Below are 22,503 nucleotides of genomic sequence, written 5' to 3' on the forward strand. Positions count from 1 at the left end.
ATTAGAGGGTAACAGCAAGTAGGACAGTAAAAATCAGGGCAGATGCATGAGATTCTCCTCTTCCTTGGGTCTTTTGCAAGGCAATGGGAGGAAAAAGGATTTTTTCCACACCAGGGAGGGCAAGGTGCAACCTGCTTGCAGGGGCAGCCATACAGCTTTTTGCCTCAAAAGGACCTTCATCAAAGCCACAGGGATCTCCCACACCTCCAGTTGCAAGAATTGGACTTTTGTTATAAAATCAATAGGGACCAAACCCTGCTACAGCTTTACCCTGCTTTGCATGGAATTAGTTGCTTCTCACACCAAGGGTGTTTTTTCGTGTCGGACAGCCTTACCCCATGGCTGGCCATGCGTGTGTTCATACCCTGCCCCTACAGACTCCTGGCAGCACTTGGACTCGATGGCCAGTGCTGTGTCCTTCACTGCTGGGCTTCAGGGCTTGCCACGGTAGAGGCGGCCTGGCACTTGGTGTAGGTGCTCACCAACCTCTGGAGCTACCTGCTCTAAGGACAGCTCTTCTATGGAGACCACAACGGCTCATGGTGCTATCGCCTCGTGCTGCCGACGGGCTCTGATGGGGCAGGGTAAAGGAAGGGAGCAGACCCAGTGTGAAACTGGGGAAATTTGGCCTTCAGCCAAGGAGGATAAATAATGACAAAGAGGATGACGGACACGGTGCCACGTTTGAGAGGAACAGACGGGAAGGTGCCTGGTTGCTGTGGCAACAAGGCCGCTCTTTCGGAAAGCTGGGTTTTTCTTTCTCTTTTCACCTGCCAATCTTACCCCCACGTCAGCGCTGTGCCGCTGCGGGAGACGAGTGGTGACATTTACACTCCCACTGACAAGCTGGCTCGGTGATGGGCAGCTCGACGGGAGAGCAGCTGGTGTCAGAGCCCGAGCAGAGCGGAGGGGAGGGTCCGCTCAGGCAGCTAGCACCATTTGGGACCTCATGATTATGAATGCTATTAGGGCAGGAGCTTGCACAAAACAGGAGACAAAGCCTCGGTGTGGCGTGCACCATCGCCTGCCCTTCATGTGCCCCAGGTCAATGGAAGCGACGAGATGCTGCTCCCACCCAGAGAACTTCTCCGTCCGTCCTGCTGGGAGAGGAGAGGAAGCAAACAGGAAAAGGAGAGGATGAGCAAAAAGTCAAGCAACACCACGGGAGCAATTTCACTTCCCAGCCTCGCTCATACCAGGCTGCGTCATCGGCGGTGTCCCCAAAGCATTCCTCAGTGCCCTGCTGCAGCTGTCCATCTCCTTGGCTTCCTGCAACAGGGGCTCACTGGGAGAAACCTGACTGTGGTGCAGAGGGTAAATGCAGCTGCTCTCCCCATCCCGGCAGGCTTGCTTGCTGCTGTGCCTTGCTGTGCTTTCCTTGGCCTTCCCTGCTGCTGGAAGAGACACCTTTCAGTTCAACCCAGTTGTCCAAGATAGTAATAATGGTAATTATAATGGCACAAAGCAAACACAGGTGAACTACAGCAGGTCTAAAATTAGTTGTATGAAGTACTGGTGAAGTAAACTGCTTTGGGTCGTCTCCTCAAACTTACCGGTCAGTTTGGTGCTGGCTTTTCTTCAAGAAGAAACTGGACAGAAAGAACCAGCAGCCTTTCCTGGCTGCCAGAAATCCCTGCCCTTGCAGCTGGCTGAGAAAGTTCCCTGTTGGACCATGGCCCCCAGACTGGGGGTCGAATTACAAAAACATCGTGGCCAACAAAACTTTAAACTCGTGTATTCCCATGAAGCCTAATTTTTCAAGGGTCTGTGGCTGCAAGTCAAAGATCCACGTGGAGTCCCTGATGCCTACTTGCATCGATACATTTATTTAAGTGAGAGCATTAATAGGTTTTCTCTTCTCTGCAGCTGGGACAGCCTTAGTATCTTGGAGATCTCCACCCCTCTATCAAATCAAGCTGAAAGTATAAGCTGGAAATTATTAGTAAGACAGACAAATAGGCAGCTCTACTTCCCTGTCCCCATCCATCCCTTCATACACGAGCTAATCAGCCACTTTTCATTAAGGAACCAGGCTTAAAGATTAGGATGTCAAGGAGGGCAGCCCACCTCCAGTGGCTTTGTCCATCCTTCAAGCTGGTGCAGCCCCTTCAGACTGCCTTTGAGGCTTCTCAGAGAAATTGATCCGTTTTTCTGAATCTTTGTTAAAAAAAACTCCCTACATTTTTCAGCTGGTGCTTATGAGGGTTTCCCAGTAATCTGCAAAGAGATAAGTGAACAAAGGTACAGTCAAGCCTGGAAGAGAAAAATGTATGACAGCAGATTGTAAAAGACCAGATAAATTATCCTTCAAATATGGAAACTGCAAAAATTAAGCCTATATTTGCAGAACTCTCTGATTACAGAGAGCACACAGGAAACACTGACAAGACTACAAACTGACCAGCATGTGAAGGTTACACAAGAGAGGAACCAAAGCGGTCCACCAGTGGAGACCATCACATCTGCAGCAGTGTAACACACATGGTGACAGCAGTGAACCTCTGCCAATCAGTGAAGCATGGAAAATGAGATCACTTATAGAGATTTTTACAGTGACCAAAACTCTGCAGGGAAAAACCCTAACCAAACGTCAGAGGTTTCAGGTTGGAAAGTTTCTCCCCATGGCACTGGAACCAATGGCACATGCTCGAACTGGGCAGAAGGCTTTGCAGCTCTGCATGGACAGTGGGACCAGACGAAGGAGAAGCGGTAAAAAAAAAAACACAATTTTTTATCATTCCTGACTGCAACCTTCTTTTCTTCCTATTGAGAGAGAGAGAAATAAATAAAGACGGAAAGAAAGAGAACATTCCAAGAAGTTCTCTTCTGTTACGGGAGCTTTTTAGCTTTGAAAACTGAAATGTTTTCATGCTTTGTAGGTCAACTTTTTTGCCAACAGATCCTAGTTCTCCAAAGGACAGAATCCTTTGGCAAATTGTACCTGCCTGAAGGATGGTGTTGTTGCCTGATGGACTGCTCTTGACTCAAAACCCTCCATGTTCACATTGATTTTGGACCTTTTTGACACTGTTCCAGTATAGCTTTCTGCTTCCCCACTGTTTGTCCATCCCAAAAAGATGCTGAGGAAAGTGAGTGAATCAACTGTCCTAGAAGGGCAAGGAACAAGCTGTGCCACCCACTCATCCATGTGTCCACGGAGTAGCAGGAAACACCATGAACTACACAAAGGCTTCCTTCCCAACTGGAGACATGTGTACAGGGCATAAATATCATTCTTTATCTGCAACTCAAATGAGCTTTATGCAGTTTTCATCCATCGTCCAGTGAGTAGAGCTATCAATGCTGGTCAAACCTTGGTCATACCAACAGGGCCTGCCCTGGGGAAGCTGTGCTGGAAGTAGGTAGCAAGTTGATATTGCAAGGCAACAAGAAGCATGGAGCAGGGCACCTCAGCCTGGTTGGACTATAAAGAGAGAGCCTGACCTAGAAACAAGAGCCTGGTACATGGAGCTGAGCTTTGGTCCTATCCCTGACCCAAAAAATCCACCTGGAGGACAGGGCTTGGAGAGCAGCACTGAGTGACATGGGGGTTGGATGTGGGGACTCAGTTTCCCTGCTGGTGAAATGAGTAACTCCGAGACTCGCCTCTTCCCCAGAGAGCCATGACCATTCATTAGGCATTGCAAAATCAGAACATAGATGCTGACTGTGAGTAGCAGTCCATTAATAGCCCTATTTATTGCAAACCAAATAATTAGCTTAGACATGCATCAGCGGGTCTTGATTGCATATGAAATAACTGTCTTATTACACAGAAATGAGATGTGTTTATGAGGACAGCTCAGGTGTCACCTCAACCTCAATATCGGAGAGGAAAGGAATTAAAAAAAAAAAAGAAAGAAAAGAAAATCCAGTCATTTCGATGTGTTGCTCAGCAACAGAATTTGCGGGGGAAACAATCTAGGAAAGAAAGAATGAGCATTTCCAAGAGAGCAGGTTATTTCAGGCGAGACATCAGGGACAAGCAAATGTCACACAGGCGGAGAACATTTTTTTTTCTTCTTTAATTAATAATTTAAACTAGGCATTTTGGGTAAATAAGCATTTAAGTTAGATGATTGATAAACGGCGATCCCAAACCTTTACAAAGAGTCACATTGCTGAAGAAATGTATATTTGTTTGTGTGAGGGAAACATTAGATTTACTAGACACTAAATTAAAAATTGAAAATGCTCTTAGAAATGTCACATGTTCATTGAAAGAGGGAGATGATGTAATGCCAACATTGCTATATTGTGCAATGTCTCTACCAGAGCAATCTCATATTAATTTTGTTGTTCTCCTTCCCACATGCCCTCCCCTCCCTCTCTTCTCCTTTCTCTTCCAGGACAAGACGAGTGCTCTGAGTCTCAGCAATGTGGCGGGGGTTTTCTATATCCTCATCGGTGGGCTCGGACTAGCCATGCTGGTTGCCTTAATCGAGTTTTGTTACAAGTCCAGAAGTGAATCAAAGCGGATGAAGGTGGCAACCCATTCCCAGGCCTTTCACACCTTCTCTCTGATACCACCCCATCTCCAAAGCTGCCTTCAGAGACGGATGCAGCCCAGACCATGGGTGGAAAGCCAAGACATAGGGATAATGAAGTGACCTTATCACTTGACTTGCTAGAAAGGAATAGAAGCATCAGAGGAAGCTAAAAGAGGCTCAAGTGGGCCATAGTGGGTAGCTGATGCAAGATCAGATGTAGCATAATGCTAGTTCAAAATCCAGATATGGAGCAAAATCATAGCACAAATGGTAACAGGAACACATTGCCATTCCTTAAAATTAAAGAAAGCAGACTATGGCAATGTGTGTGCAGCATGGATGAAGTGTGTTGGGGTTGGTGTGATATAGCCTTTACTGCAATAAAAAAAAAAAAAAAAAAAGTTAACAGCAAGATAAAACTGGGGTAGTGCAGTAATGAATCAGATCCTGTTGTTCCTTCTGCTGGCATCCTGCTGGCACCATTTGCAGGTAGGCAGCAATGATAGATGCTCAGAGCATTTGCCAGATTTCCAGCCTTTAACCCCAGCTGGACAATGTTCTCCCACATACATAAGTACATGCCCTGGAGTGGGTGATGTGGGGTCTCCAAATTAAGATTTATGGGATCTCTTGGAGAGAAACTGGGCCCTGAGATCTCCTGAAATATTTTATTTCTCCACTCTGTCATGCTCTTGCAGAAGTGTACTTCCTATGACCCAGGAGATTCGTTTCAGGCCTAAATTCTGGTCTGCCTAAATTTCAGCGTCATGTCAAGAGGGATTAGATTTGAGAGCCTTGGGAATACACATTTAATGCAGCATCTGTAGAACAAGTATGTCTTGACTCAGATGACTAGCAGAGGTTATCCCTTATACAGATACTGTTTTGCATGAGGGTGCAGCAGGATCTGTGCTGTAACAGTAACGCATCCCATTTCTTCCTCATCTTGACCTCTCCCATGAGCATGGAAGTCAGTATAGTATATGAAATATGCAGAAAATTTCATAAAATTCAGAGATTTTTTTACTTCCCCGGGCACTGAAACATACCCAGAATCAAAAGGAAAATAAGCAATCATTCCTTTGGGTTTAATGTCACCATTTCACAACATGCTTAATGTTTTTGTCAGCAATAATAACATTTCTCATTCACTGAAAATGTGCAATAGCTCTTTTCCCACTGAGATTCAGAAAATTCTACAGGCAGTGAGAGGTACACTGAGCTCAGGGGTAAATTAAGGTATGCAATTAATGTCCCTGAGTATAAAAGAACTAAATTGTAATTGCTGTCTACAATGTAAAGCGAGGTATGTCACAAAAACACTGTGACAAGAGTATCACTGTGCAATAGCTCCATAGCTTTAGTCCTAAGGAGATTCTGCCCTGGTGTTGGCTTCTCTGGATTACCCAAAATGCCCCAATAGCTCATGTCAGTGCTGGCTTGCAGTGCTTGTGCCATTTTATAACCAGCCACCATGGGAATTACTTCCCCTAATTGGTGTTATCTGGTCTCTTAGCCTGTCTCCTACCATCAGTGGTCCCACCCCAAGGGCATTCTGTGGAGCCCAGTGCCCAGAAAGATGGTCCAAATCCCCTTCCACAGGGCCTCAACCCTTCCTCTGCTCAGCCAGCCTGACAGACACCAGGGCAAGCTGCAGATCCCACCAGCACAGGAGGCTGCTGCATGCCTGGCGAGCCACTAAGTGACAGTTTCTGAACAGTCCTGCCAGATTTAGCTGTTGTGGATGGTTCTTCACCTGGGCATCCCAGATCAAAACAGACGGGAGTGCCCTTGAATGCAAAGAAACCAAAAGAACTTCATCTCTTAGTATAGTTGTTCTAAGCAACCAATTTCCATAGATCTCGTAAAGCAAATGTTTTGGACAGTATCTGGAACAGGAAGATGAGATTTGGTTTCCTGAATTAGGTTTGCATTTCCTGGCTACCTCAGTTATCTCTGTAGACAAAAACAAAGGCTCATGCTCAGCTTCTCACACGAGGAAAGTTAAACATATGCTTGCAGTGAGTCAGAGTCCACCACATGTAACAGAACAGGAGTAGTAATAGCATATCTATGGGGGAAGTGTATAGAATGATCCACTGTGGCTGTTCTGATGTTGTAGGGTTTGAATAGTTTTCACATATGGCACGTATGCTTTATACCCCAAAATACTGCTGAAACATTTAATTTTTAATGTGGAAGAGATGTGAATTAACAGATCAGACGCAGTAGGGACATGCAGAAAGTGAGAGTGAATGGAGACAAGGAAGGAGAGAACAGTAACAAAGACAACACTGGTTTATATTGTAATTTCTCCAACATTGCTAAGGACAGGGGGAGACCCCCCTGTCTTTCCTAAAAAGGGTTTTTGTTTAATCCCACAGCAATCAATCAACGAAGCCATACGGACATCAACCCTTCCCAGGCCGGCTGCAGCAGGAGGCAGTGGAGAAAACGGACGTGTGGTCAGCCACGATTTCCCCAAATCCATGCAGACGATCCCGTGCATGAGCCACAGCACCGGCATGTCCCTGGGAGCTACGGGATTATAATTGGCCTTTTGACCCATTGCCTGGGTGAGAGCAGGGGCAGCCCAACTCCACCCCCTCCAGAGCCAAAACCAAACCCAACACCAACAAGACAAATGATGATGACAGAAGGGACAATTGGATGGATCTTCTCGAGGAAACCAACTCTATTTCCCTTTTTCTTTTGCAAACAGATCCACCGGCAGGAGAACAGAAACAGGTCTGTACTGCAATAAGGAGAGCGTAATGGGATTTAACAGACTCGTGAACCGTCCCTGATCAAAGAACCACTGGAACACTAATGAGGACTATGCCATTTTGTTTTAACTTGGTTGTTAATAAGTCTTAGTGTGTGCAATATATATATTTTTTCTTACTAATTCCTGTGGTGTCAGGGTAACATCAGCCCTTTCCCCTTTCCCTGCTCAGCCCTTTAACCTGATTTAGTTCGGGATGCAAACTATAACGTCTGAGCTACTAACAGCAAAAACAAAATCCGACGAATGGCAAGTCAAACTCCCTGCAGGGCATCAGCACTGACCCCTTTTCTCCATCATGATTCTGCCTTCCGTTGTTCTGTTGTGAACTCAGGGTGTGGAGTTAATGCAACAAGGCAGACAGGGCTGCGAATGGCTCTCCCTGCAACAGGAAGGACTTGACACAAGAAGAACCTGAACAAAAACATGAGGCTGTTTTACAGGGGCAAAGTCATGAGTGAGTTTGGAAACCCCAGGTAATCTGATGACAAAGAGATAATTCTTCCAGAGATGATGAGTGGCGGTTCAAGAGAAGGATCATGTGCCTGGAGAGGAGAGCATCATGCATGGCATACTAGAGCAGGTGGTCGGTCTAAGAGCATGGTAGGCTGCTGTTTATGGAAGAGAAAAGGTAAATGCAGTATTCCCCTCACATGCCACTCTCCTGCCTAGGTTATTGGGGGCTAATAAGCAATTGTGAACCATTTCTTCATTGCTTAGCTTCTGTGTGTGCTCCCTTTTTGGTGGTCACTTAAAGGAACCACCCTGAACTGGGAATAGACCATCACAAGACATCCAGTTCTAGATGGCTGCCTATTAACCAGTAAAACATGCTAGAAGTCACGGGGCTGCAATGGGACTATCGCAGACTTTTTGCTCTGAAATCCCTTTATGGCCATTTTTCTAATTACAAGGGACATTTTTTAGCTAGTTGGCCAGAATAGCTTCCTGGAAGAAACAGCTGAAGCAAACCACGGAGGAGACCCTACAAGAGCTTCATTCAAGCATCCATGACATTGGATAGCATCGGGGCTGGCCAGACTCAGCCTTCCTGTCAAGTTGTGGCCTGTACTCTGGGTACAAAGCCAAAAGTAGCAGATTCCCGCTTGTGTGTCCTTAGGGAGGGGAAAGCATCCACAAGCCAGGAGAGCAGGCTGCTGACACCAAATTTGGAATTGCAGAAACCCACACTGCTGGGCAGAGAGATGGGAGTCCAGCTACAGGCACGGAGGTCAAAGGGGCAAGGATGGTTTTCCAGAACTGCACAAAAGACTCATTCTGTGAATCATTGGCATGGACAGAAAAATGCTTCCCACCCTGGTGAGCCTGAGACACCTCCCCAGAAGTGAAGGATCCCCAGGGGAGCATCTAGAGAGAGAAGATCTGCAGGGCAGGGACCATGGGGAACCCACTCGGCCTTGTCCCATCTCACAAGTCCATCACTGATGGCAAATAAAGTTCAAAACTTCTCACAGGACTCATCAAATATCTGTCTGGGGACAGAGCTGCTAGTGGAGCATTCGGAACTTCTTTCTCACTCTTTTTTTTTATTATTTTTTTATGTATTTATTTTTTAATTTTCCTGCAACGTAGCAAGTGAGGAGCAGGAAAAGAAGGGATGCAAGTGAAGACAAAATGATGCAGGCAAATGACTGGCACAGGTCTACGAGGAGGACCTGTCTATACAGTTGTCCATAACTAGAGCTGGAAGCTGCCTGAATGCCAGTTTCCATTAGTGTATTGTGCAGAGCAATATGTTTACCACCTTTAACACCAGCCTGGTCCAAAGCATCTGTTCCATTTACCTGCTTGTCCTGCAACACTTTGGAGACCAGTGAGACAAAGAATCAAGGTCTGAAGCTCGGGCACAGCATGTCTTGTGCCAATGTGCTTTCCTCTCTCCACTACTGCAAGCCCTTGCGATCTCCAATTACCCAACATGAGTTCTGTCATCAGCTGCTCCAAACACCTCTTCAGGTCACTTTGTGTTGGTTATCGATATTTTTAATCCACTTTTCTTTCCTTATTTTTAACTTCAGTTCTGTGTAAGTGCTAGTGCAGTGGGAACATCCCTCAAGCTAGCCCGTTTCCATGCCCAGAGCCCTCGGACGCATCTCTTGCCCCGGCTCTAGCCGCATCCCGGACGTTGCCACGGCACCGCTGGGTGCTGCACCCTGTCCTCCTCCAGACACAGCCACTGTGGTGGCAGGGCATGGGGAGCCCAGCTGGGCAGGCAGACGTTGAAGCGCCCGTGCTAGGACTGGCCGCCTGTGACGTGAAGATGTGAGACGGAGTCTTCAAAGGCTTTTCATCAGTGATGGGGTTAAAAAAAAAAAAAAAAAAAAAAGAGGAATAGGACAAAAGCGTGGAAAAATGTTAACTTGTAATATGTATTTTTACTACACTTTTCTTAAAAATAGAGTAATAGTAAAACTCTTAAAGACATTGACATTTTTTCTCAACAGGAATCCATATTTAACAGTTTTGGCTTTCATTAAATTTTGCTCTTTGGTACCTGGATCTTTTATTTAACAGCTATATTTGTTTTAACTCTCTTTTTTCTTTTCTTTTCCTTTCTCTCTTTCTTTTTTTTTTTTCTTTTCCTTTTGGCAATACTGCAAAGGATTTTGCTTTATCAAACTCAACAGTGTTTTTATTTTCACATTCTCTTTTTTCAAGCAACATTTTTACTGGTAATTATTATTTACATAAAAATGAAACTATCAGCTGGAATCTCAGCACCAAGGATCCATGATGCATTTTTCATACCTGTCCATACCATTTTGTGCCAGTGCTGGATGTGTGGAAGTGAAAATGATGTTATCCCTCAGGCAATATTACCCAACCTGAATCAAACGAGATTTCCTTGATTATTGCTGTGTCTGACTTGTGAACAGCAGCCAAATAAACTGCTTCAGGTTGAAATTGGGAATCTATCTAATATTTACCCAAGAGTCAGGAAACTAAATATTCATTGGGTTCAAAGTTAAAGATTTTGCTTCTTGTTCTTGGTTACTTTTTGAGGAGGGCTATTCGAGGATTTTAGCTTGTTTTTACCCAGAGAGAAGACGTAGTCAGCTCAGCAATTATTCAGAACCAGCACTGGTCCAAAAATCCACACCAGGATTGGCTTTCCTAGAAGCTGTCATGCTGCTTCAGAGGCTCAGTGGTTTAAGATATTTCTCACTCAATTTTCACACAATTAACCTGCTAAATTCCTCTTTCAAGAGTCTGTTGAAGTGGGAATGAGAGTAGGATTTAAAGGACCATGGACATTTATGTAGTTGCTGACAGCTACGAAGACTAGCTATAATCATGACCTTTGCTATCACAGATGTGGAAGACTTCCCTTCCCCATGGCATCATTCCCATTTATTGACTGGGGAAGCTGAGACACCAAAGTGCCTTCAGTCAGGCGTCTCAGCTCACCCCTCAGGGCTGTGGTTATAGACCTGAGGTCTCCAACATTCGCAAGAGGGTTTTGCCCACTGGTAAGTTTTAAAAGTAGGATCAGCAAGGGGCAGAATTAATGCTTTTTGAAATGGGCTGTGATCCCGCAGACTTCAAAGCACAAGAGACTCCAAATCAATGGGGCCTGAAGGAGAGGTTTCCCATGGGCAGACTACGCTGCATCAGCCTATCTTGGTCTTCCACGCCTGCTTGGACATCCAGTACTGTATTGTGGGTGTGCACCTTGTCTCAAAATGCTCTTCTTGCTCACTCAGTGCTTCACTCTTGGTTCCCAGTGAGGTTGCAAACACACACAAGAAATTTTCTGTTATATCTTGACAAAAGCAGGACAAAATTCCCTCCTAATGGCAAAATAAAATATCCCTTATGAGAAAGTTTCCAGCAAGTATAAAACCATCTTTGGCTGTTGTCAAGGCAAAAAATGCTGAATACTAAAGTGCAGCAGGTGAGGAACAACAGATGCATCACCTAGGGACAGACATCCCTTTGCTATGGGATGAGAAACCCAGCACCAGGGCACAAAGCTGGGATGCTCCAAAAAGATTTGGCTGGATTTGTTTGCTCATGTGCCTACCTGCCAGCAAATGCAGCAAAAATTTTATTGTCCAAACTCAGTGAAGGGACGGGACAGGGGCACATACAACAATTGCTGTAAACCAGTGGGTACCTTTAACCTGTTTGGCTCCAGCAACTCAGCCACAAATCTCCTTCAAAAGATTTGGGAGATGTGGGGATGTTTTCACTGTGAATGCAGGCTCATAATCATTTTTTTAAGGGTATGGACAGTCACCCAAGTCTCACATATGGCTCTGGGTCCCCAGGAGAACAATTTGGTGCATGTTTCTAACAGAAAATTAATTAACAGAAACACAGGGCCATCACCATGCCATACACAGCAGCCCACCAGCCTGTAGCAGGTCAAGGCTTTGGGGGAAAAATCCACATGCAAACCCCAGCACAGAAGATGCTAGACAGTGCCAACCCAAAGTACTTGGGCTCCATGGAAACTGCTGGTCATGTTGCTCCAGCGTCATTACCGAGGTAACACCACTCCCAGCTTTCTTCTTACATGCAGCCACTCTCTTCTTCTCCAGCTCCTGATGTCCTGAGTGTAGAAGAGGGATGAATTTAGTGTGCTAGGACCTGGAAAAAGTTCTAGGCATGAAGGGCTGGCTTGTGGAGTAGTTTGAGAATGATGTTTCCAGCAGTATCTCAGCTATTCCCACTCTGGGATTCTCCCCTCGGCCCCGACCTGCAGCATCACCGCCTGTTTCCTTTCTGTCCCTTCCCATCTCCCCTTCCTTAGTCCATCAATCTCACCTCTAGCACTGCCAGCTACTCCCCTCTGGGGCCTGGAGTAGGCTCTGGGTATGTAGCTGGTGGTTGTTTGATTGCAGACACCTCTGTAGCACCATATGTCTTTAGCCAGCACATGAACTCACCTTCCTTTGGCATGGGAACAGAGACAAGACTCCAGCTCTTCTGATCACTCTCAGAACAGATCCCGTAGCCCAACACACCACTCAGCAGCAAGGAGTCTTCTGCAGAGAGGTGCTGATGGTCACAGCACGCTGCAGGGTCCCGGCTGCACCCAGAGCCAAGGGAAAGGGGTGACAGAACAGCTGTAACATGCAAATACCACATGTTGCTCAGTGTCCTACTGCTGGGGTCTGCATCCTCAGAAACAAAAATCTGCTTGGAAAGAAAGAGAAAGCTAGAAGAAAATACGATAGTGTTTACCAGCATGGGCAGGATGGATTTACAGATGTCACAAAGGGGTGGTGACCCCCGTTCCCTGCAGGAACACATCTTCCAGGTCAGGTAAACAGGAACAGAAGGACGTGGGCAGTGGGCAGTGGGGACACCTTGCACCGCAGCAGCTTACGGCATGCAGCGTGGTGCCTCCAGACCCATCCTGTGCAGAAAGCCGGGTACCTTGGTCAGGGAAATGGGGTGTTACATGGAGCCACTGTCTTGCAAAGCACTGGGTCACCTGGTTGTGCCCAGGCACCTCGTCTGGGCTCCCTTTTGCTGGTGCACACTTTCCCAAGGAGGCATCACTGCCTGGCTGCCCCAAGGTGCACCCGTCTTGGGGATGGAGAGACGCTGGGCATCATCTCCACGGGGCTCATACCCGAGTGAGCTCACGGCCATGTGCAAGGGGAGACCTGTCTCCGGAGCAGTGAAACGCAGCAGTCCTCGTCTCAGAGAAGTTTAATTTGCCAATGTTTGCATATCTCTTTCTCATGCACTACTTAGAAAGTACACACACACACACATGCATACATAGATACTAAGAGAAGCTTTTGATGGCCCAAATTAGCTGTCAAGGTACCTTTTCATTCCTAAGGATCAATATTGTATAATGCAACAGCCACAAAGTATGTTCATTACTCTGCAGGGCTGGTTTAACATGCTCTCTGGATCCCTTTGGCAGTATTTCCTCCTCTGTTTGAGCTGGCATCAGAATTAATGGCATGTCGTGTTCTATAAGTCCTGACTTTTTAGATGAAAGGTACATGGTGTTGTTCGCATCAGTATTACAGTGTAATAAATCAATGCTTTCCTGTTGGAAGGATTTCAGACAATTTCACAACTTGCTCTCAGGAACTCAAAAGACAACCTACCTGCCAGGCCATGGGCTAATGAAAAAAAAAATTACACACATACAAAAAAAATTATAATAATAATAGTTGCATTATTGTTACCTGCTTTGTATAGGACTCTGAAGCCAAAGTAGCAATCCCAAAGCTCCATCAGGCCCCACTGCACAAGGTGGTGTGCAGCTCAAGGGAACAAATCCCCTGCACCAAGGAGGTTACAGGCAAAGCTGGCAGAGGCTGGGGGGGGACAGAGCCTGATCTCTACCAAACAAGAGCAGAGACAAAAGCAAGGTCCCAGGGCTTCCAATTTTCAGAAAAACAGCAGGAAAGGGGAACAGAAGCAAAGACAGAGCATATATACTGGGACAGAGCACCCAGAGGTGCCACAGTTATCCTCCCAGCTTCTGTGGCAGCTGCTGCCCAGAGTGCTGTGCACTTCTCTAACGTCTTTATGAGTAAAACTTAAATTTCCCTGATTCCAGGAGCACATGTGCAAGACAGGGAGAGGCTGAGCTTGAAAGGGGAGACGTTTTGCTGCCTCAGATTAGCTCAAACTGTGTGACAAGCTTTCCCCTCTTCAAAACCAATGTTGTTAATCTTGAAATCTGCATTATTAATATTTCAACATGAGTTCCATCAGGAGCGGCTGATAGATCTGTCCTGGACTCGTGACAGCTCGTCCTGTTTGATTCTAATCATATATGAATGCATGAGTTAAGAAGACATCATTAAAAATACATTAAGTTTAATTATGCTAGCAGCTGCAGACAGTGGGAGCATCGGCTTAATGCAGAATGCATAATTAGATCAGGCCCAATTCATTAGATTCATATTTGTTAAAGAAAATGCTCCTGGTCTGGAAGAGTCTCTGTGAAGGGACACACAGCATTTGGGGGAACGGCTTTGGTTTTGGGGGGGCTACTCCCAGCCGCCCCTTGCCCTGCCAGGTGCCCTCATGCAGCTCCTCGCACGCCGTGGTTTCACGAGAGCAGGAGCAAAGCTGGGCCTGGGGGAAAGGCCTCGCTCTGGTGGCCAGGCCCGGTCAGCTGCCGCCATGTTTGTGGCACTGGCCTTGTGGCATGTTTGTGGGCTGGCAGGGCCCAGCAGGGCCCGGGCAGGCCGCAGGCACAGGAGCCCCCGGATGGGTGCATGGCATCACATCCCAGTCAGATCAGTGCAAACAGGGTTGGAAATGGGTGCGCCCAGTGTGGCCTTTTGTGGATTCCAGTCACTGCTGGCTGCAGGGCGGGCTGGGATGACTTACCAAACAAACAAACAACAAGCCAAAAAAAAGCCAAACAAACAAGCAAAAAGCCAAACAGATAAACAAAAAGCCAACAAACAAAAGACAAAAATAAACCAAAATAACAAAAAAAAAAAACAAGAGTTTCAGATCCTTCCAGGGCCCATCAGACACAGAAGGGGCACCAGGAAGGCAGGGCCCCAGGGCCGTGGCCTGTCCCCTCTCCCAGCAGCTCAGCAGCCTTACAGCCCACCCGCTGTGCTTCTCCTCCAAACCCACACCTGCACCCCCAGCTCATCCCCTCAGGTTGCTGTGGCTTGGTGCTCCACAGCTGGGTTGTGGGGACCCTATAACCACCTGTAGCAGCGGTAGCAGCAGCAGATCCCAGTCCAGACCACACAGTGGTGGCCACTGCCTTGTCGGGACATTTCCCAGCTCCTGGGGCAGCCCGGGGGTGATGCGGAAGCTATTGTGGTCCAGGAGGGATCCTGAGAGCCCCGTGCCCGCTGGCTCTCATCATGGCAGGAGCTGCTCATGCTTAATGGCTCAATTGAGCCCTCTAACACCTGCCTAAGTGCTGAGTATTATTGCTGTTAAATTATAGTGGCCTCTTGCTGCCTCTCCTTTGTGGAGCCCGGTAAGGGCTGTGATTGGGAAGCTGCTACACTAAGGCACAGCCCGACAGGCAGGGCAGACGGGCAGGAGTGAAACCTCTCTGGAGAAACCTTTAGCAGCCAAGGGCCAGCTGCAAATGGACTGCAATTACTGGACGTAGAACAGCAGAGATTTCCAGGAAGTTTTCTGAATAAAGCATCCACTAACTTAGGCTGGGGGAGGCCTTTTTATTATTATTGTTAGACAGACAGAAAATCCCTACCACTCAGCTCATTTTATCCATATTTCATTTTCATCCTTGCCAACTCCATACCCTCACCACCGTGCTCACGCAGCCAAGGGTGACACCAGCACTGGCACAGGGACAGGTGAGGCTGTGCCATGGGACAGGACGGTGTCAGCAGCCTGGGGTCCCCCTGCTGCCTCCCGCTTTGCAGGGCGGTGGGACACCAGCACCATCCTGCCCACCAGGTCTCGCAGGGGGTCTGGAGGACCCCGTGGGTTTTAGTTGCCACAGAGGTAGTTTATGAGTTCTCTGTTTTTCAGGGGTTTTAACTGACAAAAAATGGTCATAAGCACTTCTAATTTCAATCCAATAAGCATTGGGAAAGACCGGATAAAGGCTGCTGTGATTTTCTTTCCCATTTTTGTGCTGAAATGTGGCTGTGGACCAATGGCCATCATAATCCAGAGTCCTGGTTCAGCTGAAACCTAGGAAGAGATGTGGCAAAGACCCGTTCAAACTTTCTTCCGCTAAAGTAGTTGTGAATTTTAAGTGAATGTATATACTCTCACGTATTTTTGGCTGCGGGAAGGAATATGTGGAAGTTGGGAGGGCCATTTGAAAGCAATCTAACATCATAAGGCCTTTTAAAGAAAGCATTGATCTTTCTCAATGGGCAGCAATTGATACGTTCAAAGTGAGCTTTGTGTGCATGCGTGTCTGCACGCATGTGAGGACGTGTGTCATCTAAAAAGAAAGCAAGATCAATAAAACAAATCAAAGCCAAGCACAAAGAGCAGCTTTTTGGAGCAAGAAATGTCGGGACATTTACATCCTTACTGTCAGTTCCCTTTGGTGTGGTAATCCCTATGATAAGATGAAAGAGCAAACCATGATGCTGTTAATTGTGCTTTCCAAAGGCAGACGACCAAACTGTTAGGTTTGTGCACACTGAAGGCTCATAGGGAATTAAAAATTAAGCCTTCTGTGGCCAGCTTGCCCCCACGTTGGTGGTTAGTACCCCTGGTAGGAGATGGGGTCATCAACTGTAACACTAGCAGCTGCAAGCATCTCTTCCCAGGGACTCATGAGCAGGTGTTAGGCTCCAACAGCCATCTGAGGCCCCACTAGATATCTAGCAGAATTCAGCAAGACATCAAAAGCTCTGTCTGTGCTTTGATAGGATCCTAGCACTGCAAACCCTCATCCTTTTATAAAAGGACTTTGTGACGCCATAAGTACGCACCAGGTCAGAGGAAGGGAACAGTCTGTGCTCTGATGCTATGAGGAGGAGGAGCTCCACATCACCTCCCTCTCCTTCTGTTGTGTTTCCTGAAGGGACTGAAAAGTTAATTCAGACAGATATTTTAAGGCGTAAGATAAGCAAAGCCCACGTTTGTAGCTTTGCAGAAAATGCTCTGCTGGATCCTGCAATGAGCTAGGAGATCCCAAGAGCAGTGGGGAGGCAGGTGGCTTGCTGCCCTCACGCAGAGAGGCTTCTGCAACCTGCCTGCATCCTCTCCTGGACCTAGAGAGGAGAAGGGAGAAAAGGACTGGCTTGGTTTTAATGCCCCAAGTAGGAGGAAGAAGCCCTGTCCTCAGGCTCCCTTACCCCAGGCTGTGGGACTTGCTGGTTAATCTGTCTGACAGCAAGAAGTTCTTCAGCTGTTGACAGAGAGCTGAGGCTGCTGTGCAGAAATAATGGGATGGTGATTAAGAGGGGTCAAAAGGTATCCTGAAAACTGCTGAGTAACGTGCCTGGGGCTTCATAAGAAACTGTTGCAAAGAGCTGCAGGGCTGGGAGGATAACTTTTTGATAACTATACTGCATCAGATAGTGCTGTGTGCCAGGAAGAGCAAATCTAGCCCATCTCCAGGCCAGGGAGGAATATCCAGACTCGTGCCAACAGTCTGCAAACAAGAGAAACCACACTGTGTGCTTTTCCAGAGTCAGACCGTGACAGACTGCTGTGATTTGTTTTGTTTGTCTGTTTTTCTCCTGAAGATGCTTGTGTTTCTGAGGGAGGAAGGTGCGGTAGGTTTAATGGAAATGAGCTTCACGAAAACATTTGATTTTGTGGAGGAGCTCATTAGCTAAAATGAAGACTATAAAAGAAAAGTTGTCAAAGTGAGACATCTAAGGAAAAGATAATGAGTTGTGCTGCAAAGCAAAACTGGGTGGAAGGAAGGGTACATATAGTTTTTGCAGAGGATTTATCTTGCAATCACTGTTAATTCCTATGAAAAACTGAAAGAGTTCAAGTCTGGGGGGAAGAAAAACAGGATGAAAGGCAGTGGCTCAACACCATGATTTAGGTGCTGGCTGCAAGACTACCCACTGCTGGAAAAGAGCAGGTGAAGCTGGCCAATTAACGGATGTTTGACAACAGTGGGACAATGTGCTACAATCATAAATAAATAAAAAAGCAAACACATTCAGGGGTCACAGCAAGAGACTTTGAGTAGGGGAACCACACTGCGTGGTACCAAAAATATCGTGCATGAGCCTGGCCGGACACCATAGAGAAAGCTGACCTGAGACTGGAGTAACTGGGAATTCAGTGGTGCAAGAAATCCTTTCCAGCCTCACCCTGCCTATCCTATCCATCCCTGCCTATCAGTGGCATGCTGGCCACAGTCACCTAAATGACACCTGAGCATGAAGTGTCCTCACTGGGGTGTTCTGGGGGTTTAATCGTGCTCATCAGGTTTACCAGAGTGTGGGCTTGCCAAGGGCAAGGACAGGAGGTCTCTGCAATTCCTCAGCTGGGCAGCCCCACATCCTCTCTCTGAAAAGTCTTCCAAGCTGCTGGTCAGCCTGGGAAACCTCTCCTGAAAGCCAAAGCAAGAAAGCAGGACAGAGAAGGGACCAAGGATGGTGAGCTGGGATATAGGGAGGATAACGAACCAGCCATCAGTGCGTGAGGAGCCCTTGCTCTGAGTCCTGGCAAAGCCAGCCCCAGCCGCTCTCCAGGGAGGAGCAGGAGGCGATGCTCTGCAGGTGCTGCGGTGTCGCCTTCCTCGTTTCTTCAGCTTCAGCTGCTCCCTGTGAACATGCAGGCTCCGTAAGCGGAGCTGTGCCGCGGCGGCCCCCGCTGTCGGCATCGCTCGAAGTTGAGAGAAGATTCGTACGAGCACCAAGTTGGCTGGCAGAGAAGAGCCCGCCGCAGAAATGCTCCCGAGCCGACACGTGGGGCTGCCCCCACACTTGGCAGGGAGGCAGAGAAGAGAGGCTTACGAGCGTAAATTGTACAGGAATAAAAAAGCAGCGTCCTTGTGCCAGTTGGCTCGGCGGCAGCGAGGCGCAGCGGGAAAAAGACAATTCTGTTTGGTGGGTTTGTCGCCTCGCCGGTAGAGGCTGGCTGGTAATTGCTGCTTTTTAGCACTTTGAGGTGGATTGTGCAGTAAGGAGTGGGCTGTTTCCTACGGTGCCCTGATCCATAGATTGAGGAGCAGCAGCGTTTGGCGGGGCCTTTCTGAAGAGCTCCAGAAAACCATCAGAAAACCCAAGGCTGGGGCTGGCCCCATGAAGCATCAATCAGGCATTTGGGCCTGAACAGCATGAAGCAGCATTCTTACCATGGGATATTTCTTTCACTGGCTGAGTGCTTTGCCATCCTGCCCTCTGCTACCTGTCATCTGTAAACATATTTTAATGAAAAGAAAATTCCCCAAGGTTGCTGATCCAGCTGTATCTTCATAAACAGTTGTTCTGGGCAGGAATAAAGGGCAGGATCTGGATGGCTGGTGAATATCACATGGATCCTGCTTTCACCTTGCACATGGCAGCAAAAGCCCTTCCAAAGGAGGAGAGGAATGAGGAGGAAGATCTTGCCATGTCCAACCACTTGCTTTTGAAACCAAGTTTGGGTCCCATCAGTGGGAAAGGCCCTGGAAACACCCTCCTGCTCTAATTTACAGTTACGGCCGTGCAGAGCTTTCTCTTCTGAGATAAAGGTGGGATAAAAGCAGCCAAGAGAGGACCTGCAGGAAAGATCACAGCGAGTTTTTGCCTGGGCACTTGAGCAAAGCCCAGCTGCGGAGCTGGCAGATGCTGCCTCCTCGTGTGGCAAGGGCCAAGTGATGGTAATAATTGCCCCCCCAGCAATAGACTGACTATGTACATTTAGGTTTCAATTAATTTGCTGGCTCTAAATGAACTGCCTCCTATTGCTTTCAGCAATCACATCTTGTTAATTGAAAATAGCGTTTATCTTATCTCTAGGAGAAGGTTGGACAAAAGTAGGGCAACAAAATTCAGTGTGGAGGTAGCATGAAGTGAAAGGAGGGGAAGGGAAGCCGAGGAGCAAGGCAGCCAGAGTGGCTGAGGGAACAATTTCAGGCTTTTTTTTATTATTATTGTTTCTCAGTGGCTTCAATGCTTTCAGGCTGTCCTGGCTCTGAACAGGGTTTTCTTTTCACCCGACCTCATTCAGCATCGCTCACCCTGCACTCCCCAAACACACCCCAGAAGACACCATCCCTGCTGTCTTCACAATCAAGCGAACTCAAAAGCCCACCTCCTGCCCCATTTCCCAAGGGAAGCCATTTAAAAAGAAGATCCCTGGCCGTGCTATAATGTTCAAGAAATGATCCCAGTTTCTTATCTCTAAAGGAAGTTGCAAAGTAAGTCCTTAAGACAGGATAACTATCACAGGCTTGGGTTTCAGTTTTGTCTCTTTCTTGGTCTGATTACTTAAAACCCCTCTGTGAGGTTCCCACCAACAGAACCTAACATTATCTCATACACACAATCATCATCTCATTAAAGGGAAATCAGAAACTCACTTTATTAAATTTTAACACCCTGTGTAAAAAATCCTGCAATTAAAGCTTCTTGCCCCTGGGCCTTTGGAAGCAACACGTGGCAAATCCCCTCCAGCTTTTCACGAGCATGGCTCATCAGGAGGTTGTGTCCTGTGGGGCTGGGAGAGGAGGCAGGGGAAGGAAAGCAGTAGGAGCATTAAGGCTTAAAGATGCTGAGAGACAAAAGATGAACCTTTGGTGGATTTTCATGGTGGATTTCATTACCGCTGTAGCTTGGCCAGTGGGAAGAAGGTGTGCTAACCAAGTGTTTAGCTTTCTCATAATCAGGTGGGAACCTCTGAAGACATCTTGGTCCTTCCAGCTCCTTCTGAAACCTTGGGCAGGTCTCCTGATGCCTCAAGCACCTGACATGTCACTGTTGTTTTTATGACTCTGACATCTCTTGATCTGGGGCTAAAAGATATTTTTGTTTTCATTCTTCTCCTTTAATATCAGCTTCTTCCAGGATGGCAAGGGACAGTGAACAAAGAGAGCTGTGCCAGAGGAGTCCCTGGTTTTGTACACAGCCAGGTGAAACACAAACAGTGATGAACTGATGATGGACTAGAGCTCATTAGCATGAAAATCCTCAGAGGCCTCATAAGGTTTCTCCTGTGAGTCTGCTGAAGTGATAACACTACTGGAAGTGACTTTTCCAGGAAAGAAATAGCCAACCAGGGAATATTGGTTTGATTGGATTGCAGCAAAGCTTCACATCAGGCCTGAAATACAGTCTGTGGAGCCAACAAAAGGTTGCTAGCTGACAAGACCGAGGCAGGACTGTGTGGCGTGGCTTTGCCCAGCTCCGGAGCCAGGGGAGGTGGAATGGGGGCTGAAAATGGCAGTGCAGCAGGTGGAAAGGCTTAGGCAATTTGCTTTCTGCAGGCTGAGAAACCCAAAATTATGTAAATTGGGAAAAAAAATGGGGAGCCTATAGTAGGTCTTGAATGGGTAACTGGGAGAGCGTTTCCTGGCCCCCTCCAGAGAGGGGGAAAGCGTGAGCCTCCATGGGCAATGTTTGGTAGCCATGTGGGGAGGCATTGCTGCCTCTGTGTGCATCCACGGAGCACAGAAATGCCACAGGGAGACTTTCATGTCAAGGGTTGTTGATGCAGTCTTCTCAGAGCACCCAGACATCCCCTCCTGTCTTTATATATTTCCCTTGACCAATTCTTCCATCACTGTCTTTCCTGTTACCTGTTCCCCTGCCTGGACCCCTGATCTCACTGGGGGAGGCAGCACTCAGCTCCGTAAGGAGATGTCTCCTGTGATCCCCAGGGCTGTGGGCAAACGGCCCTCTGGCAGCTCGCGGGGGCTGCCCGCGGTGTTTCCTGCGGCATCTCTAGTTCTCTCCTTGCCACCTAGTGTCTGCTTGCGTCAAAGATTCTGGTTTCTCCCGAGGATTAAAACAATGTTTGTGCCTCCTGCACTTTTTAGATGATATATATACATATTTTTATGTTGGCTTTTGTTGACACTGAGGTCGAAGAGGACAGAACATTTCTGCTGACACCAGCCCCTCGCATGTTTTCGGAAGCCAAGCGCTGTGCGTGCATCTTTGTGGTGGGGACAAGAAGGCACATTTCTCCAGGGGCATCTTGGAGCCTTTACAAAACCAGAGGAGAATACAGCTGCCCTTCAGCCCAAACTCACCCAAACGTCGTGCAAGCCATCCGGACATCATGCCCCAGCCACCAGCTTTGCACAGGGGACGTCCCTCCTGGCCATCCCTGGGCAGCCTGCACACTCCCTGCCCAAGGGCCACTCAGAGGAGTGAGGAAGACCATCCAAAGTTAAAAAAGGTGAGGGTAAATGGCTGTGTGCCACCAATGAAGCCCAGGAGAAGAGCCCACACAGGAGAGCATAAGGCACTCTCTCCCCTCATGTCCCATTTGTGACCCCATGGCTCCCCAGCCAGCGGTGCCCTGCAGCAACAACTCACCCGAGGAGGACCAAGCCAGGAGGGTCCCTGCTTCTCCTGCCCTGTTTGTGGCTGTCTCTGGGTACCCTGGGCCCTTCCCATTCCAGAAAAACCATTTTAGGGAGAGCTTTTTTTCTGGCTTTGCAGTTTCATCAGTTATGCGTCACTAACTTCAGACCCAGCTGAGTGGTCCGAGCACTTCCTGCCTCCTGTCCTCCGGTCCTCTCTTGGTACAAGTCTCTCCTTATCAGGGAAAAATAGTCCATGGGCTTTTTGTCACACCAACAAGCTCCGCTCCCACCCCCAGGACTGCAGTTCTTCTGTGACTCCAGCAGCTTTTAATTTC

General features: G+C 47.6%; 1 protein-coding gene and 1 long non-coding RNA gene across 4 annotated transcripts in view; one reads left to right on the plus strand and one right to left on the minus strand.

Annotated features, from left to right (window-relative positions):
- The window catches only part of GRIA1 (glutamate ionotropic receptor AMPA type subunit 1), a 120,347-nt gene extending 113,188 nt beyond the window's left edge, over positions 1-7,159 (plus strand). For all 3 annotated transcript variants that reach the window (XM_035559831.2, XM_035559833.2, XM_035559834.2), the window contains 2 exons: positions 4,350-4,484; positions 6,854-7,159. In XM_035559831.2, coding sequence (XP_035415724.1) covers positions 4,350-4,484; positions 6,854-7,042 — 324 coding nt within the window. In that variant the 3' untranslated portion in view covers positions 7,043-7,159. The remainder of the gene's footprint in view (positions 1-4,349; positions 4,485-6,853) is intronic.
- Positions 7,160-9,883: 2,724 nt separating this feature from the next.
- Positions 9,884-22,262, minus strand: LOC126913478 (uncharacterized). The gene is made up of 3 exons (XR_007708857.1): positions 22,179-22,262; positions 12,189-12,368; positions 9,884-11,851 (listed from the first exon to the last, which is right to left on the minus strand). It is a non-coding gene; the product is annotated as an uncharacterized LOC126913478 (long non-coding RNA).
- Positions 22,263-22,503: the final 241 nt, after the last annotated feature.

Source organism: Cygnus atratus, chromosome 14 (assembly GCF_013377495.2).
Source record: "Cygnus atratus isolate AKBS03 ecotype Queensland, Australia chromosome 14, CAtr_DNAZoo_HiC_assembly, whole genome shotgun sequence".
Lineage (NCBI taxonomy): Eukaryota > Metazoa > Chordata > Aves > Anseriformes > Anatidae > Cygnus > Cygnus atratus.